Source organism: Ovis canadensis, chromosome 25, assembly GCF_042477335.2.
Source record: "Ovis canadensis isolate MfBH-ARS-UI-01 breed Bighorn chromosome 25, ARS-UI_OviCan_v2, whole genome shotgun sequence".
NCBI lineage: Eukaryota > Metazoa > Chordata > Mammalia > Artiodactyla > Bovidae > Ovis > Ovis canadensis.
The window spans coordinates 61201884-61221584 of record NC_091269.1 but is presented as its reverse complement, the minus strand read 5'-3'; the positions used below and the strand labels follow the sequence as shown (position 1 = coordinate 61221584).

The window sequence follows — 19701 nt, the reverse complement described above, 5'->3', positions numbered from 1 at the left end:
CGGTCAGCACAAGCTTGTGGCTGCAGCTACTCATGTGTCAGTTTTAAAAGACAAGGACAGGTACCGAAAGGAGAAGCTGTCAGCCTCTTTAGTCACTTGAGGGTAAAGGTCTTTAGGTTAAGAATGTTTGGATAGACACTTCTCTTTATCCCTCCTACTAAATATAGCTGAAAGGTGGAGTTAAACTGACCAGCTAGAGTCTGTGGGGCTGTGGGCACCAGGGTGGTATCAACAGAGGCCTGGTGGGGAGCCAGAACTCTCACCCTCTGCAGCGCTGCCCCCTCCAGAGGTATCAAGATGCATCTCCCCTCCCCGCTCTGGGAATCACCTGGGGCAGCAGAGTTGCCCCCGGCCCACCCCCCTAGAGGTATCAAGGTGCGTCTCCCCTCCCTGCCCTGGGAATTATGGAGGGCGGCAGAGTTTTCACTCCTGACGGATGGCAGTGAGCTGGCTCCTCCTTCCTGTGTCACAGAAGACCTGTGAAAACAGATTTGAAAAGATCCAAGGTCTCAGAACAATACCCCAGATCCCCAGGTTTCAATAACAATCACTCCACCAAGAAGCAGGAAAACCTCAACTAGGATGTGAAGACAGTCAGCAGACACCAACCCTGAGACAACACAGATGCTGGAATTATCCAACGAGGACGTCAGTGCAGCCTTCAGTAAGCAATTACAGACCTGCCTGAAGCAAAAAACAGCAGCCCCAGCAGAAATGGAAGCTGTATAGAAGAACCGATGGAAATTTTAGAACCGAAAAGTAATAGCACCTGATTTTTTTTAAACAAAGGCAGTGGAATGGGCTCAGTGGAGAATGGAGACGACTGAGGAGAGAAGCGGAGAACTTGAAAAAGAACAAAAGAATTAGTCTGAACAACAACAACAAAAAAAGACTGAAAAAGTAGTTTAAGGATCTTTGGAACTGTTTAAAAAGATCTAACAGTCGTGCCTTTTTAGTACTGAAAGGGAGAAGGAAAAAGCAACAGGGCTGAGAAAATAACAATAATGAAAAATAGCAACTGGAAATGAGAAATAATAGCTGAAAATTTCCCAAACTTAATAAAAGACATCAAGAAGCTGAGCAAACCTCTTACATGAAACCCAAAGAAATCCATGCCAAGATATATCATAGTCAAACTTATTCCAACTAAAGGCAAAGAGAAGAATTTTGAAAACATTCAGTAAGAAATGGCACATTGCCTGTAGGGCAAAAACTGTTTGACTGACAGTGAATTTCTCATCGATAACACGGAGGCCAGAGAGAAATGACACAATATTTTTGAAGGAGTAAGAGAAACGAACTGTCAGCAGAGAAATGTATATCTGTTGAAAATATGCTTCAGAACTAAAGAACAGACAGTGACATTCTCAGATGAAGGAAAGGAAGACGGTTTGTCATTAATAGATCTGTCCTAAGAGAATGTGTAAAGGAATTTCTTGAAACAGAAAGGAAATGATAAAAGATGGAATCTTGCTGTATAAATAAAGAATAGTAGAAAGAGTAAAAATATAGTAAATATAGTAGCGTTTTCCTCTTGAGTTTTCTAAATAGTGTTTTGACCTTTTCTGTTTTGCTGTTTTCAAAAATTTCAACACTATCAAATGTGGTTCTCAGTGTATGTAAAGAAATATTGAAATTATAATGGGGACAGGTAAAGGGCCTTGAAGGGAATATTTCTGTACTGCAGCATGTGAAGTGTTGACACCAAGATGAATAGTGATAAATCATATATAAAGAAATGCCTAGAGCAGCCAATTAAAAAACATCTGTTTAAACAGATGTGCTCAAATACAGTTTAGATAAATAAAAATGGAATTCTGAAATATATTCAGGTAACCCATAGGAATAAAGGAAAAGAAAGCAGGTAAAATTTAAAAAAATTAAAAATTAATAAGTTCTAACATATCAGTGATTAAATGTAAATAATCAACGTTCACCAATTAAAAGACAGATTACAGAGTGGATTAAAAAATGGCACACTGTATGCTGCTTACAAGAAGTTATTTCAGGCACAACAGTATAGGCCGGTGAACGTAAAAGGCAGTTTTGTTTGTAATAGCCAAAAATTGAAGACTACCAAAATGCCCCTCAGCAGGTAAAGTGGTTGAACAAATGGTGGTGTAGTCAACTCTGCAATACTACTCAGCAGTAGGAATTAACTCTTGATACGGTCCTGGACTTGAATAGATCTCAAGAATGTTAAACGGGGTGAGTAAAAAACTCAGTCTTTAAAGAAACACATGCCACATGATCCCATTTGTGTAACAGCAGAATTACAGAGATGGACAGCAGGGTGATGCTTCCTCGGGTTCAGGGAGAGTTGGACGGAGGGAGGGACTGTAAACTAGTAGCAGGAGGGAGACACTTGCTGGAGTGGAGCACTTCCGCGTCTTGATTCTGATAGTGGTGAAACAGATGTATGTGTGATAAAGTAGCATAGAACGGTATCCACATGCTGTACCAGTATTAACTGTACTACAGTTAATCCAGAACGTGGCCGCTAAGGGACACTGGGCGAAGAGTCAACTGGCCTCTCTCTGTCGTTTTCTCGACTTTCTGTGAATCTCTAATTGCCACAGTGTCTTCAGAAGCAAAGAGAGAAATTAGGACCAAGAAGAATTTGAATGTCTTCAGTGCATCACTGCATTTCATGCATCTTCAGGTGCAGGAAAGCAAGCATCTTTACTGCTTACGTTAGAATTCTAAAGGAGTAGAGTGCTTCCTGTTGTTTGACTTTTTAAATTTAGGTTTCCTTTTTTTGGCATTGTTTGTGCTCAGTCATTTCAGTTGCGTCCAACCCTTTGCCACCCCGTGGACTGTGGCCCGCCAGGCTCCTCTGTCCATGGGATTTCCCAGGCGAGAACGCTGGACTGGGTTGCCATGCCCTCCTCCAGGGGATCTTCCTGACCCAGGGATGGAACCCTTGTCTCCTGCATTGCAAGTGGGGTCTTTAGCCACTGAGCCATCTGGGAAGCCCTTTATTGGCGTTAAAGAGGCTTATAATGGAGAGGCTTTGAGCCCTCTTGAGCCTTCATTTTATTCTTTTCAGTGTGCTTGCTTCCTGTTAGAGACCTGTTGGATTTATCTGCTGTTTACTTAACCCTGCCACCTCTAACATAGCCTTATTTCCTTTTCCCACTCTTCTACTATATGTACAATATTCATTTCAGTTAGATCAGTTTTCTGGTTTTTTAGTATGATGGTAAAAACTGTTCATATCTGAGATATGATTCCTTTTGTACTCTTGTACAACTTTGTGTTTTCTCCAGAATTAATAATTGTCTTCTGTTCTTAACTTGCTTAGTTTTTTTAATATACCTGTGATTAATTGAATCCTACACTCTCTGAATTGTAAGTATCTTTCTGTTCATTTTGAGTATCAGTTTCCCCATTGTCCTAATTTAAAGAAGGAGTTGCGCATAGGTTTGAGTTTTAAAGCTTTGGTCTCAGGAAAATTCTCAATAGTAAAACTTCCTTGTAAAACCAAGGTGACTGTAAATTATCTTTGCTACTTTTTCTGTTTACACACATAGAGTGTGTAGCTGTAGGTAGACAAATGCATATTTATTTCAGTTTAGCTCCTCTTAGCTAAGGGAATCTAGATATTTTTAAAGAGTCTATATCCTCATCAGTCGCAAACATGGTAACGTAGAGAAGTGGGGGAGAGCCGTGGAGTATAGGCCAGAACACTTGGGTTCTAGTTCTGATTTAGTTGCTAATTCACATATTCAGTCTAGGATAATGAGGGTAACCTCCTTGGCCTCAGTTTTCTCTTCTCTTTAATAATGACAGGATCAGACTGGATTATAACTGAGACCTCATCTATCCAGTTCAGATGTGATTTCAGATAGATACATGTTTAATCCTGACTGTGTATATAGAATGTCTAAATTAAGAGTGTTTTCATTTTCACTGTTTTGAAAGAATTGCTCTGATGTTTTGAGAAAAATTGGATTAAATAGACTAAAGTAATTTCTAAAGCATTGAAGAGATGGGAAATTATAAGACAAAAATGGGTCATAAATATCGTTTTCCTTGTACTTCGAATTATGATACAGAAATTGTGGTTTTAAATTCCTAAAGGTCCCTGTGAAAGGAAAATTCTGAGTCACCTGGAACTTTTTGTTTACCATCCAGTAGATCAGATTTGACATGTAAAAGTTGCTCTGAAACAATGTGTGGCTTTTATGGTGAGTTATTTAAATTATAGGCTGTAGACACTTGAGGGCTTCCGAAGAGTTCTTGGTGGTCTAATAGTTTTTAGTTGAAGTAACCAAGGGCAGAATGTACTGCTTTTCCTTTGCAAATATTTTATTTAGTTGTGGATGTGATATGAGAGATTTCACATGTGGGATACTTCATTCCTTTTCAGAGGACATTAAGGTGAATTACATACATTTGGAAATCAACTTATAAGTTCCTGACTGTACCTGTTGTTACACTTTTGCGTGTATTCCATGATGGTAATATGCCTTTTTATGGGATCCTCTGAAAAGCAGATATGTAGTTTAATTTTAAGAACAGACATTTGTTCATTGGTTATTATTCACTGGTAACATATTCTGTTGGTTTTCAGGTACTAGAAGAAGCAGAAGCTCAGCACTTGTATCAGTCCATTTTGCCTGATATGGTGAAGATTGCACTCTGTCTGCCAAATATTTGTACCCAGGTTGGTGGAAATGACTTCTTCCTCAGTAGCTTTCTTGAGACTCGCAGTTGAATCTTGTTTAAACTTGAATTATCAAGGTAAAAGAGAGAAGAGAGAGGTGGAAACAGTTTTTGCCGGAGCCTGATGATTTTGCTCTGCTAGGGAGAAGGTTAGAGGTTAGGAGAACGCTGCGAGAGGCCATTAAAAATGCAGCACCCAATTTCCGAGCTTCGGTTCACAGTGCCGGTGTTTGCTCACTCGTACTTCTTAAAACAGTCTTTAACTTTCAAAAAGGATAGTCAGTATTTCAAAACGTACTAGTCGACTTAGAACATTTCATCTTCAAAATGGTTTAATACCTACTCCTTCCTGTAAAGCAAATGAATTCACCGTACACTCTTTTTTCCCTTTTTATGTATGTGTTTTTTAAATGCTTCTTTATTGTGATAGAACCATATTTAACTGTACAGTTCAGGAGCATTAAGTATATATTCACATTATTAGGCAACTTGCACCATCGTCCATCTCCCAAATTTTTCACCTTGTAAACTGAAACTGTTCCCATGAACCATGAACCATGATACATTCTTAACTTTTAAAATGAAAGAATCTGTGTTGTTTTGTTGTATTTATTGCTGTATAACAAACTACCTTAAAATTTAGTGGTTTAAAGCAAGAAAATTTTATTATCTCAGATTCTGGTGGGAATTTGGGAGCAGCTTAGCTGACTGGTTCTAACTTGGCTCTCTCCTGGTTGCAGTCAAGGTAATGGCCTGCACTGCAGTCGTCCTAAGGTTTGAGGCTGGAGGAGCCACTTCTCAGCTGGCTCACTCACGTGGCTGTTGGCAGAAGGCCTTACTTCCTTGCCATGGGACTCTAGGTTGATGGGTGTCCTCATGACATGGTTGCTAACTTTCCCAGAAAAAGCACCGAAAAGAGAGAGAGAGAGGAAGGGTCAGTGCCTTTTTTGACCTTGTATCTGAAGGTACACACTGTGACTTTCTTTATTTTTTCCTCTTTATTAGAATTTCGTCACTACATCTAGCTCATACTCTGCCTCTCAAGGAGGGGGATTATCAGAGAATTTGTAGACTGTATTTTCAGATAGTTATAAGAGATTGTTGGTTTATTGTTCATAATTGTCCTCCTCTATTTCCCGCAACAGTAGCGTGAGTTTGCCTCTGTCTGAGATTTCTAGGGCCAGCCCCTTGGCTGCATGGATGCTAGCCAGGTTTCTGCTAACACTGGTGATCCACAGGAGCCCTAGGGACAGTTTGGGTGGAGCAGTTCCTGAAGGTGTAGGATGGTCCCACACATTGCAATCTGTCATTGGAACACCCGCAGAAAACACAAACATAGCCTTTGGGATAACCAGAAGCCATGTCCAAATACCTGATTCCAAATGTTGAGTGTTTTCCAGTGTGCCATATTTGTTAGCATCATATTGTGACATTTCCAATTTTACATAGCAATAAATTCACCTCATTAGTTCATTTTACAACTCTTCTTGTTTATATTGCAACTTATTTGCTTGCTTATATTTCATATTCATTCTTTTCTCTTTTCCTCCTTGGTTTTTCCCCTAGGTCATAAGATTCCTCACTACCTCTTGGACTCTGCCCCTTGGGAAGACTTTTCTCTCCCAGCCAAAGTTAATCATTCTTGTGTTATTCAGATCATCCTTAGCACATTATTTTGTAATTTGTGTCTTTATATATCTGCTTCCCTAGACTATATTCTTCCTGAAGGGAGATCATCTTTCTTTCCCGAGGTCTAACATAAAGAAAGATAGCGCAAAGTCATGTCCGACCCTTGTGACCAATGGACTGTAGCCTGCCAGGCTCCTCTGTCCATGGGATTATCCAAGCAAGAATACTGGAGTGGGGTGCCATTTCCTTCTCCATAGTGCCTAACTAAATTCTTCTTTAATTCACTGTAGTTCATAATTGACAGAATATAGTCTGTTTGGGGGGCTTCCCTGGTAGCTCAGCTGATAAAGAATCCACCTGCAATGCAGGAGACCCTGGTTCAATCCCTGGGTTGGGAAGATCCCCTGGAGAAGGGATAGGCTACCCACTCCAGTATTCTTGGGCTTCCCTAGTAGCCCAGATGGTAAAGAATCCGCCTGCAATGCGGGAGACCTGGGTTTGATCCCTGGGTTGGGAAGATCCCCTGGAGGAGGGCATGGAGACCCGCTCCAGTATTCTTGCCTGGAGAATCCCCGTGGACAGAGGAGCCTGTGGGCTACAGTCCATGGGGTCACAAAGCATCTGACGCAACTGAGTGACTAAGCACAGCACAGCCTGTTGATAGGGACCCCTCTCTCCTCTGCTCCTTCCTTCGTGCTTTAGAGAGAAGGTGGATTTAAGGGGATGTGTATTCAAGAGCACCCAGGTTTGTAGTCTATAACATCTCAGGTGGTGGAACCAAAATCAGACTCATGGCCATCATCTTCTTTCCTGGCTTAAAACTGTTTGTCCTTCCATTAGTGTGCTGACGGGGAGAGCATTTTAGTTTTGTCCTCTGTCCTCGACTACAAAGGCAACCTTTGCTGTAAAAGTTAACATTTCACTTTGGTATCCAAATATATCTTTGGCAAGTTAAATTGTTTATGTTGTTAATGAGTTAATCATATTAGCGTTGATAATAATGTACATATTAATGTTGATTCCTGTAGTATGATCGGGACAATTCTCTCTGCCTGTTGTTTTGAGATTAATGCAGATATCCAAGATTCTTTCTGGGTCTTATTGAAGGGAGAAGGAAAAGCACCTCTAAATATCATATTGGAGCATTTTGAAATTTAACAGCTGATATATAAATTGGCTTTCCCAGCATGTCTTTAAAACCATACAGTTTAAACATTTAAAATAAAACCCACTGAACATAATACTCATGTAGAATATGCTAAAAATAAAAGGTAAGTTAACTTGGATTTGGTACAACTTGAAGACATATCAGACATAAAAAGCTTGAGGGAAAAATGTCCTGCATCTTCCTTAACTTGGTTATGTAGGAAATGCCTGTGTTGTTGCAAGTTATATGGAAATAAGTCTGTACACGCGTTTTCCATTAATTGCTTTAATAAAATTAGGTTTGGGTCTTTTAAATTGTCAATGTGAAGTGTGATTCAGAATTAGAAGGAAAGTACTTATTTATTGATTTATTTCCCATAGATCATTTTATTTTGGACTGAAATAGAAAAATTAGCCTGTCCAATAATCTTTAAATGAGAACAAAATTTAGCATATGCAATAATAGCCAACCTCAACATTACATTTTTCCCTTCCATCCTTTGTTTTAATTTTTCATTACAAGGTAATGTGTTTTTACTTCTTACTTGCTAAAGGAATCTTGTTTGTCACTAATACAAGTAATGTTTGTGTTCTCTTCACTGTCGTTATTGATTAGAAATCTGCACTTTGTCAAACAAGTACATTTTCCCAATCATCCTTAATGAACTGCCCTTGACTTCAACCGTATTGCTGAATTAGGGATTCAGGAGTGTCCTGAAATTATTCCTACCTTAATTTAGCAAATGCAATTTGGTGCCTCTGCTTTTGAAATTGCTAAACTAATTATTGCTCTTCTTGTCTGTATTTTTTGTTTCCTCTATCAGCCAATACCGCTCCTGAAACAGAAGATGAATCATTCCATCACAATGTCACAGGAACAGATTGCCAGTCTTTTAGCTAATGCTTTCTTCTGCACGTTTCCGCGGCGCAATGCTAAGATGAAATCAGAGTATTCCAGTTATCCAGATATTAACTTCAATCGGTATGTTTTCAGAGAATACCTTTTTAACAGTAAAATACATAAAGTTGGCATTGAGTGATTTGCCAGACATTTCATGTACAATTATGTAATTCAATCTTTATAGTACAGTGAGTTAAGTGATACTTTTGGCATTTTGCAAGCAAGATAATTAAAATGCATCGTCACAAAGCGTGCTTGGGGCCGAGGAGCCAGTGGGTGACAGAGGTAAGGCTGATCTCAGGCCTGTCTTACTCCGAGGCCCTCGTTCTCTCTACCCTGTCAGGCTGTCCTTCCCCTCTACGTGCCCTGGGTTCCTGATGCCTGTTTGATGTGATTATTCATTCACAGGGTGTTCGTTGTACATTATATTTCTTGTATGCCGAAATAATTTAAGGCTGCAGCATGAGTCTTCCTTTCTGTAAAGTGAAAGTGAAATAAAAGTCGCTCAGTCATGTCCAACTGTTTGTGACCCCATGGACTGTATGTAGCCTGCCAGGCTCCTCTGTCCATGGGTTTCTCCAGGCCAAAATACTGGAGTGGGTAGCTCTTCACTTCTCCAGGGGATCTTCCCAACCCAGGGATCTAATCCAGGTCTCCTGCATGGCAGGCAGAGTCTTTACTGTCTGAGCTACCAGGGAAGACTCTGTAAAGTGTGAGTTAAAGTTGACTTTCCCTTTTTACAGACATGATTAATTTATTAATGCAATGTTTTTAAAAGAAAGACAAGAACATGTTTAAATTTTTATTAAAGTAGTTTATTGTGATAAAGTTTCAGATTCTAGCCATTTCCCCAGATTATCGCTTTCTCCATAATTTACACAAAAACACTGTCAAATCTTCTTGGCAAATGAATATAATTTTTCTCTTCCTACACCCTCCCCTCCTCACCCCTCCAATCTCTGTTCTTCACATGAGAATTATCTTTATGGGATCTGTGGGTAGAATGTGAATTTTTCCCCCAGTGTCAGGACCGGTCCTTCAGAAAATCGTTACAGTATATGCCCCTCTTTCCCAGTCGACTGTGTGTAATGTCCCCATCTCCTGCCCCTGAGGGGTGGGGCAGCAAGGACAGGGAGCGGAGGAGATGCAGGCAGGGAGCAGAGTCACATGACTTTGCTCACAGTTGACAGAGTTCCGTTTCTGTTCTGTATCTGTGTTCACAGCTCATTGGCGTGCTGATGCAGCTTCTTTTAGTTTACATTTTTGATATTGTCTCATTAAAACTTTATTTCAAATTAATTTAGACATGTAAAAAGGTTGCAGAAATAGTACTGGGAATTCCTGTATATGACTCACCTAACTTCCCTTTATTGTCATGTTATTATGTACCCATACAGTGTAACCGTAGGAAAATTGTCAAAGCCAGGAAATTAATATTGGTGTAATGCTGTTAGCTGGCCTCATTTTAATTCCAGCTGCTTTTTTCTGCTGTTATTTTTCGGTTCCAGAATCTTCCCACTGTCCCCCGTGGCATTTACAGTAGTCCCCTCTTATCTGCGGCTTGCTTTCTATAGTTTTAGTTACCTGTAGTCAATTGCAGTCTGAAAATGTTAAATGGAAATTTCCAGAAATAAAAAAATTTGTTACGTTTTAAATTGCACATCATTCTGAGTAGCATGATGGAATCTTGTCCTGCCCCACTCCCTCCCGTCTGGGACTTGGATCATCCACTTGTCCAGGACATCCCACCTCTTACTCACTTAGTAGACTGTCTTGGTTACCAGATAACTCTTGAGGTATTGCGTTGCCTGTGTTAAAGTAACCCTTTTTTCAGTTAATAATGGCTCCCAGGCACACGAGTAGTGGTGATGGCAATTCGACTGTGTCAGAGAAGAGTTGCGGAGCACTTCTTTCTGTGGGTTTGTGAAGGTGACAGAGACTCACGCTGGCTTTGCTGTCACAGTCACAAGTTGTGGCCACTCTGCCTGTAAGTGCTTAGCTAGGACGGAAAAGGCATCAAATACGCACAGGAGGATATTCTGAAAGCAAAAGGCCACAGTCACGTAGCTTACTATATTGTTACAATTATTCTGCTCTGTTATTAGTTATTGCCATTAACGTCTTACCGTGCCTAATGTATCATTCGGTGTATAAGTGTAGGAAAAGAATGCGGTATGCACAGGGCTCCGTACTGCCCAGCGCTTTAGGCAGCCACTGGGGAGGCTGGCATTCCCTGCAGGGAGGCGCTGCAGTTGCTGAGTCTTCTCTACCCGGTTCTGCAGTTTTCCTTTTCGTTCACGATGTTGACACTTTTAAAGACAGCTCATCAGTTATTTTGTGCTGTGTTCCTCAGTCTGGGTTTGACTGACATTGTTTTCGCAAGTGGAGTGAGGTCATTGCATTTTTGACAGAGATTCAGGAGAGCTGATCCTGTGTCCTTCTCTGTGCACCGTATCGGTGGGCTCTCGATGTTGGTATGTCTTACTGCTGGGGATCAGTGGCCTCACTAAGCTGGTGTCTGCTGGGACCTTGCCCTGTACATTACAGACTCTTTCTCTGGGATTAATAAATACCTTGAGGGGGGGGGGGGTGTGTGGGCACTGTGCAAATGCTTGCACTGTGTTTCTCCCCACTGTCTTTAGCATCTCTCGGTGGATCTTGTCTCTAACAGTTATTACTGTGCTGTTGGCCTATTGTGATTTTTTAATTTCTCTCTTTCCTTCTGCATTTACTGAAATTCTGTTGTAAAGAAGAGCTATCCCTTCTCACCCAATTTTAGAATCAGAATGGACACATATATTTTATTCTGTGAGTTGATATTATTCCATTTGGCCATTAGGGCTCCTTCAGGTTGGCATCTGTGTTGTTTTAAAAAGCCCCCAACCTTTTTTTTTTTTTTTAAATTATTAAAGTCTTTTTTTTACTTTCTGGTCTCATAAGGTGCCAGGCTTATCTTATATTTTCTATTACCCAACTGTAGAATCAGTCATTTTCTCGAGGAACCCTGGTTCTGCCTTATTGGAGAATGGTGCTTGCAGGCTACGGTCTAGTTTACAGGTGTGTCCAGGGCTCCGAGAGTGCCGCGGTTTCTTCTTCTTTTTCCTTTTTTTTTCTTTTTTTCTGGCCAAGCTGCACAGCTTGTGGGATCTTAGTTCCCCAACCAGGGATCAAACCCAGTGAAAGCACCAAGTTCTAACCACTGAACCCACCAGGGAATTCCCAGAGAGCGTCATTGTTTCCAATGCCGCTTAGTGTATAAAGACAGCATTTCTGACAGCTCCACAAGGCAGCAGAGAAGTGGGGTCACAATTCTTTGCAGTGGCATGGAAAGTTATCCCAAATGCTCTTCTCTCTTATGAGGAGAAAAATTCTAAAATTTATCTTATTAGTTCTTAATATACATTTTTATTAAAAACAATACACTTTGGTGTGTTTATTGTATTTTACTTTATTTCTTTGGCAAACAAAAGTAAATATAGGGATTGCCTGTGTGAGGGATGTAGGTTGTGTGCTCCTTATGAGAATCATCCCGAAACCATCTCCCTGACCAGGCCCGTGGAAAAGTTGTCTTCCACAAAACTGGTCCCTGGGGCCAAGAAGGCTGGGGACCCCGGAGACAAAGGATAGGTGCACAGCATGATGGCAGTGTGTTAGAGAAGGACAGACTCTAACAAGGAGACCTTCCTTGAGGAAACAACTGTTGAACTAAGTGTGAAAGAGGGAGCAGGAATATTTTTACCAAGGAGAAAGGAAAGTTGATTGCACCGTGGGCAGAGGGGCACAGCACGTACGGGAGTGTGGCAGGCCGGACGCAGCCTGCCCAGGGGCTCAGAGCGCCACTGTGGCTGCGGCCTGGAGAGAGAGCAGAGGCTGCAGAAGTAAGCGGAGGCCAGGAGGCTGTGGCAACAGGAAGTCCTTAAAGGACTTGACATGGGGAAGAGGGAGGCCGGTGCACTTGATTCGATTTGAAGTTCGAAAAGTTTGTTTTGACTGCAAGGGGGAACTGAGTGGAGAGGGGCCAGACGTGAGTTTACCCGGTTGAGGAGACTACTGCGATGCCGCAGGAAAGGGAAGACGGCAGCCGGAATCGGGTAGCGGTGGAGGTGAAGCTAGGGAGGCTTTCGAAAAAGAAGTCAGCGTGGTGGTGCTGGGCCAGATCGGCGGGTGTCTGCGGGGAGGCCTCCAGGGCGCTTCCTGGGTCTGTGCAGTCAGCTGCGTGCTGTAGTGTTGCCTGCTTTTCCTGGGGCACTGCCTGCCTGACTCTGTTACAACTGCTTGCTTAACCCTTTCAGCAGGACAGAGAGCTTATCTGCTCTGCTCTTCGTTGTTTCACAAGATCTCATGCGTTGTAGTCCTTCAGTAGGCCCCTGTTGAATGAACGAAGGTGAACTTTACAGATGAGACACTTGAGAGATTAAGTGGCTGCTAGTGGCAGTCTTGATCTCACTCGGGTCTTTTACTTTTCAAACTGCACCGTATTCTTAGGGATCATGAGATGCTTTATCTTTAAGCCTCATGTAATTAAGCATTTTTTACCTTTGATTTCTTTAGTATTTGGAATAGGATTAAGAGAAAACAAAGAACCTTGGTATCTGCAATTGTGGTTGTATAAAGAACCTGTTTATTAAATACAACTTTTGTGCCTGTTCGAAGAATTATTAAAGAATTTTTCTTTACAAGTAGACTCACTGTTAGTTACGAGCTATTTCTCTCTCACAGATTTTCTTTGTTAATATAGAAAAGGAAATGGTCAGATTTTGTATGTAAGTAAAGAAGTGGAAATTTAATTTTGTAGAAATATAATTATCTATTTCCATGAAGAGTATTATAGTAATAAGGGTTCTTCAAGGAGTAAGTAGCCTGTTTATTTGGAACAAATGTGTGGTCAGCTCTAGGATCTGTCAGAGATGCTATAAATTATGAAATTTCTATCTGGAATTCCAGAGACAATCCCAGTGATTTGGGGGTTGTTATTCTGAGGTTTGGTAAGAAGTAGCTCTAATAATGGTTTAGAATTAGTGTTTCAGTGACTACTTAGAGTTTGTTTCTGTAGAATGAATAGTCAGCTAGTAATATATCTCGATGGTTCCTAAGATAAACCTTATGTCTTAGTTATAAACCTAAGATAAACTATGTCTTAGTTATAAACTTTCTCAGAAGATTCTTTGATTTAAACAGATTTAATTTTTTTGACAAGAATTGTGAATCAGTTCAGAAAGCCTCTTTTCTAGATAAGTTATTTTTAAACTGTATTATGAGTATTTTTAAAGATAACCCAACTTCAATACTCAACAGTATCTGGTTTTTCTCTTTTTTCCACCTGTTTAACCCCACTCTGTTTTTCCCTAGAATATTTTCAAGCAAGTTACAGACATTTAATTTTACTCATTAAGAATTCAGTATTTAAACTTGTCACAGATAACTTCAGTACTATATCTTGGTTAAATGTTTGTAGCCCTTTTCTCAGAAAAGCTTAAGGTTGTCTGTTGGTAACTATAAATATACATTCCACATTAGGTAAAACAAGAAAAAGCACAAGAAAGGGAACAGATGTTATGTGTGGTTAGAATCAGTAATTGTAGGTTTTTAAAAGAAAAATGTATAAAAGTGCAGTCTCAATTATGTCCCAATATCTGTATCTATTAATATGCTTTGTGTTTATACCTATACATAATAAATGTACGTGCACAGAAAATGGACTCAAAAGAGAATGAGCAAAATATGATTACCATTGGGTGGTGAGATACGCACGTTCCATACACATCTGTGTGTTTTCAGATTGCTTCCATGATGACCCTATATTGCTTTTTTAATCAGAAGAAAAATCAGTTAAATAGGAGGAACAAGTCAATTATCAGAACTGGTTAACAAAAAGTAGACAGTTTTTGTAATTTGCTTTCGAGAGTAGAATCCCACAGAGATTTTGAGCCTTTCCAAATCAGCTAGTGTGGGTAACTTCCTCCTTCCTGACGACAGTCCTGTAAACACAGTACCATTGCCGCCCCCGCTCTCCCGGTGGCCATCCAGCGTGTCAGGAAATGCGGGAGCACAGGGCCTCTGATGGCCGCAACGCCGACAGCCTTCTGTCCTCAGCAGTAAAGTGGACTGTAGGTTTGGGATGACTGACGGGCAGAAGTCAAGAGGTCTTGGGAAGCCTTGACTTCTGTGACTGCTCATTTCCTGCTGCCATAACCAGAATTTATATTAATTTTAATATATGTTTTATTTTTAAAGCATCTTGGTTTGTCATGTAAACTTTTGACGGGAGAATGCTGGTTTGGCAACATCCTGTTATCTCTTTTCCTTGTGCGTGGTGATTTATCCTGAAGACTGAGCTTGTTGGCTTGAGTGTCAGCATGTTAGGATTGATGGGAAAAGAGGCTGAGCCATTTTCCTTAATGAAGAGAGTATGGATTAGAACAGTATAAGTGTTTTATGTAAACAAGTGTTGATTTTTTTTTAAGCTGGGCATTATGTAATGACTTATTCTGTCCTCTACTTACTCAGCATTATCTGAAGTTTTTGCATAAAAATATCTAATAACTAGTATTTATTAAGTGCCTGCCATGTACCAGTGACTGTACTATTATTTTTTAATCTTCGTATCAGTCCCTATAAATTCAATATTGTTTTCTTATTTTTCAGATGAGGAGTTGGAGGCTTAGAGAGGGTAGTTCACTTCACCAAGTTAACTGGTATAATTGGAGTTCAAAATTCAGGGTATGGTTGGCCTTTTTTACCTCATAGCTAGTCAGAAATTAGAACTGTGCTCTGAAACAGTCCTTGATCTGTAAGAATTATTTCCAATCTAGAATGACCATGAAAGAAATAAGCTTATAGCATCCCAGTCGCATTTTTATTGAATAAGAGTTTAAGTGGCAGAAGTGGGACTTGAACACTGTCTTCTGTTCAGACTTAGTGCTGTTTCATTATGTCTCACTTCCTCCCAAGAGTAGGTGCTCTGAGTGTGCTCCAGAAATGAAAAACAGCCAGTAGTTCCCCCTTTTTCTTGTGGCTTATGGACAGTCAGGTACCTAGCTTGGTGAGCCGTTTGGTAAGCAGATTATGGAGCATCTTGTTGCTGGCATGCTTTCTTTTTTGCCATAGTTGCTGTTTATGATTATAGTTTCTGCCAGTTGGGAGTTATGTGTGTGTGAGTGTATTTGGTTTTAAAAGGCCAGCTAGTTAATTGCATAAGAAAAATGGTAAGAGTATGTGATAGAAGGCTGACGTCAATAAATTGAATAAGTCTTCCCTTTTTTATTTATTGTTGTGTTTTTCCAGCCCTGTTTAGTTATGTTAAACACCCCTGACCTTTTCCCCTGCTTGCCTTTCAGGGCCTAAACATTCTTATAAAGGCTTCCAATGTGATTAGCATTGATGCTTCTGAAATTGCTTGGAAACTGATGGTCAGAGATTAATTGTAGGTTGCAACAGTGGGCAGCCCAGGAGGCTTTTACATCTGTCTCTTCCCTGGATTGGAAATGCTGCCGGGGCCATATGGCACACCGCTTCACAGCAAAGCCAAGAGTGACTTTCTGGCTGGGTTCCGGATTATCATTTGCTTCCACTTTAAAGTAGAGGTTATAGTGCTTTGGGTTTGATTTATTGTATACTAATAGGATTAATCCTTAACTTGAAATCACATGAGTGTGTGTGTGTGTGTGTGTCACATGAGTGTGTGTGTGTGTGTGTGTGTCTAGAATCCAATTCCAGTAATGTTATCAGTATTCCATTCAGGGAAAGAGTTCATTAAACTATATTTTTCTTTATATGTATGGAAAGAAAAACAGTTAGTGCGTAGCTGACCCTTGAGTGACTTACTGAAAAGGAGTTTTGTTTAGAACGCAAGGTCTGACTGGCCTTTTCTGTTTGTTCCTTTAACGGTCTGTGATTACTATTCGGTTAGACGCTAAAAGGTCTTTGCTACATGAGGAGGGGATAGTATGGCCTAGTTCATGTGCGTCTCCCCGTGTGCGCCTGCTGACTCTGAGTATGCCTTTAAATACGTCTGTGCATCCAGGGACTTCTCTGGCAGTCCAGCGGCTAAAGCTGCTTCTGCTGCAGGGGACGCGGGTTCAAGCCGTGGTCTGCAACCAAGCTCCTGCGTGCCGTGTGGCAGAGCCAAAAAACCAAAACTGCCTTGGACTTGAAACTCTAAATTGAAAAAAAGTGGCATCGAGGCATTAAAGCCATCTGGATGGGGCTTGATGGTTGCGAGAAGACCTCCGGCTCTGAGTCTCTGTGCTCGCCTCTCTGAGTGTGCTTCTCTGAGTCTCTGTCTCTCACGCCCGCCCTCCGCCTCCGGCCGGGTCTCTGCTCTTTTTCTGCGCTCTGTCTTGCCAGCCCCGTCTTTCTGACTCTCCCTTTCTCGGGCTCTTTCCTCAGTGCCTTCGTCTCTTCCTCCCCTGCAAGCGCGTCCTTCGGATGGCACACTGCTTCCGTGGCTTTCGGTCCTGCAGAGTGCCTGTGTTTTTATGTTATTTTCACTTGCTGCCTCATTTATTTAGGTGGCTATGCACAAGTCTATGAATCGAAATCTGAAAACTGAAGCAAGAGTTTTAAACCCTCCTCACCTTTGCTGCTCTGCCTCCTCGTTGTGTCTCAGACCTCAACCCCCACACACTTCCCCTTCAGAAAGATGGGAAAGCATATTTGGTTACCCAGAGATTTGATATTAGACTCAGAGCAATGAAGGAAAAGAATGTGTTGAGATTCTGTTTGATTTGTATCTGTAAGAGTTGAACCTGAAAAATAAATAGTAGTGCTCATTTGTAGTGGGTGATAATAACAGCCATATAATCCTTCCAGGAAAGTCCATATTGCTTGGGTAATAAATCTGTAGTCCCAAGAGTCTCTTAAAGTTAATAATTTGTCATCATGGTTATGAAATATGTGAACTTTTATGTAATTTTATAAACAACTGACCACATACTGAAGCTTGGGATGCCTTTTATATTTGGGGTAATTATTTCTTAAGGGCAGTAGTCATTTTCACTCACTGTGCAACAGTTCTGTGGAAGAGGAGCTTTTTCCTCTTAATTGAATTGTATACTATATCAATTCATCTCTTTAAAAAAAAAAGAAGGTGAAAGCTGCCTTTATAGTGATATTTATCCTGCTTCTCTCTACTAAGTGATAAACCTTGGAAAGGGATTTTGCAATGGATCCCAAGGTATTCATTGAGTAAATCATATTTATTTGATACAGGATGTTTAATTAAACTGCCAAGTGGCTCCTTCATTTTGACTATCATTTTGATTCAAACAAACTCTATTCTGGCTGACATATTGCCAAAGAAACCAAGCTGAAACCTGTGTTCCCATAGATTCTTCCAGAGGGCAGTTAGGTTTTAAGAGTATTTTTAATAAACATTTTAGACAATATATTGTTTTAGAAAAGTAAAAATTATCACATAGACACTCAAACTGTTTTTTAACATTAATTAGATTTCAGATTTGGTTTAAATGCTCTCTGATATTTAGCATTCTTTTCAGGAAATAAGGGTTTATATAAATTGTTTTCTCAGAAATTGACCCTGAATAAAGAATTTCAGATCATTGAAAACAGGATTATTTGACATCTGCATTTCCTTCCCTTTTCCTAATTCATTTCATTTGCTCAATAGGATTTGCTCATAGAATTAACTTTTCCCTCTCTGCATAGTTACATAAGCTTGTTTTTCTAATCATGGAAAATTTTACCCATTTCAGCATTTACTAAAGTGAACTTTTACTTGAAGGGTTTCTGGTTTTAAAGCAAGAGTATGTGACTAGAGGCAGATGACTAATACTTCATCATTTATAGCCACAGAATTTCTTTATGATTTTTAAATACCTTTGTGAAGCTAGCTATTGTGCCTGAAAGCATGCATTTGCGTTGGAAATCTTTTGGTGAACTACTTACTCAGGTCATATAGTTCCAAAGCCTTGCTTTTCTTTCCTCAGGATAAATTGCATTATGTGTTACCAATAACAGTGCCACACCATTTCAGAGAAAGCTGAATTAAGCTGTGCAAGTCCAGGTTGCTGGAAACCGGATGACATAGGGTGGCCTGTGTTTCGGTTACCATACAAAGGGTATATTTGTTTGATCACCAAGGATCGGTCAGTCCGCCAGTATCTCACCATACCTGCTTGTTGTTGTCATAGCTGCCCCGCACCGCCAAGCAATCTTGTGGATTTTTTTCCTGATACCATTTTGTTCAATCATGTAATGACCTAGTAATATTATGGCCAATAATTTTGCCATGGGGGAAATGAGCATTAACTCCCTGGCCTGATTGTCTTTAGGGGGCCAGATGGTGCTTTCTCCCTGCAGGAAGACAGCCTGGAGGAGCGTGGTGGTTAAAGAGGGCCGTCTGATTTGGACAGCTTTGAGGAAGCCTGGCTCTCATCGCTTTCAGTCCTCTCCGGGTGCTGTTTGAGCCCAGACAGTTTCCCGGTTTCCTGTCGTTCCAGAATTGTCTTCTGGAATAATTACTTCTTTTGTTTTGGTAGCAATATAGATTTAGTTTTTTGTGAATCATTAAGGTGTTTAAAATCATCTTTACCCTCTTTTATTTCTGGTCTCTTTCAGGTTGTTTGAAGGACGTTCATCAAGGAAACCAGAGAAGCTTAAAACGCTCTTCTGCTACTTTAGAAGAGTCACAGAGAAAAGTACATTCCTTTCATTCTTACTTGTAATTTTTATCACTGATGGGGACAGTTCAGACAGGTCAGAAACATCGTGTTCAAAGTACACTTTCCTGCCCAAACCACGTTAAAACTGGTAATGCAGTAGCGCAGCCTAGACGCCATGCGTACGTTGTGTGTATGCGTACATGTGCGCTGTAAATGTGTGGGCTTCGTATGCTCGGAGTTCAGACCAGCGTGACACAAGGCAATGGATGCTCATGAACAGAAACTGTGAATTGGTGCTTTCAGAAGAAAGTGTGTTGCCTGGGAGATACATTTTGGGCATGCTTCATTTAAAGAAACATTGCCTGGCATAATTAGTTCATTTGCAGAGGCTAACCAGTTCGTTGCCTTCCTGCCAGCCCTCTCGTTTGTGCTTCCTCTGTGCCCTTATAAGGTTCTTGTGAAACAGTGTTTGTACCTAGAGTTCACGTATCTTGTCTTCTTCTGTAGGACCTCGACCGTTTTGTTTTCCCAGAGGCTAATCATAGCACTTGAGATAGCAGTGGTAAAAGTCTAGCCAACGCTGGTAGTGGCCAGCTAATAATAGATCGGTATTGCCACTCTTATCCTAGGAGCTGGGGTGGCCGCAGACAAGTTTTTTTTAACATCTCTAAATGGCTGTTTCCTCATCTGTAAAATGAAAGAATAATGATAATTTACTTCATAGGGTAGTTAAGT

General features: G+C 40.6%; 1 protein-coding gene across 2 annotated transcripts in view; it reads left to right on the top strand.

Moving 5' to 3' along the window:
- Nucleotides 1–19701, top strand: part of PARG (poly(ADP-ribose) glycohydrolase) — a 116953-nt gene that overhangs the window by 45564 nt on the left and 51688 nt on the right. For both annotated transcript variants that reach the window (XM_069572293.1, XM_069572292.1), the window contains exons 8-10: nucleotides 4577–4669; nucleotides 8268–8425; nucleotides 18923–19002. In XM_069572293.1, coding sequence (XP_069428394.1) covers nucleotides 4577–4669; nucleotides 8268–8425; nucleotides 18923–19002 — 331 coding nt within the window. The remainder of the gene's footprint in view (nucleotides 1–4576; nucleotides 4670–8267; nucleotides 8426–18922; nucleotides 19003–19701) is intronic.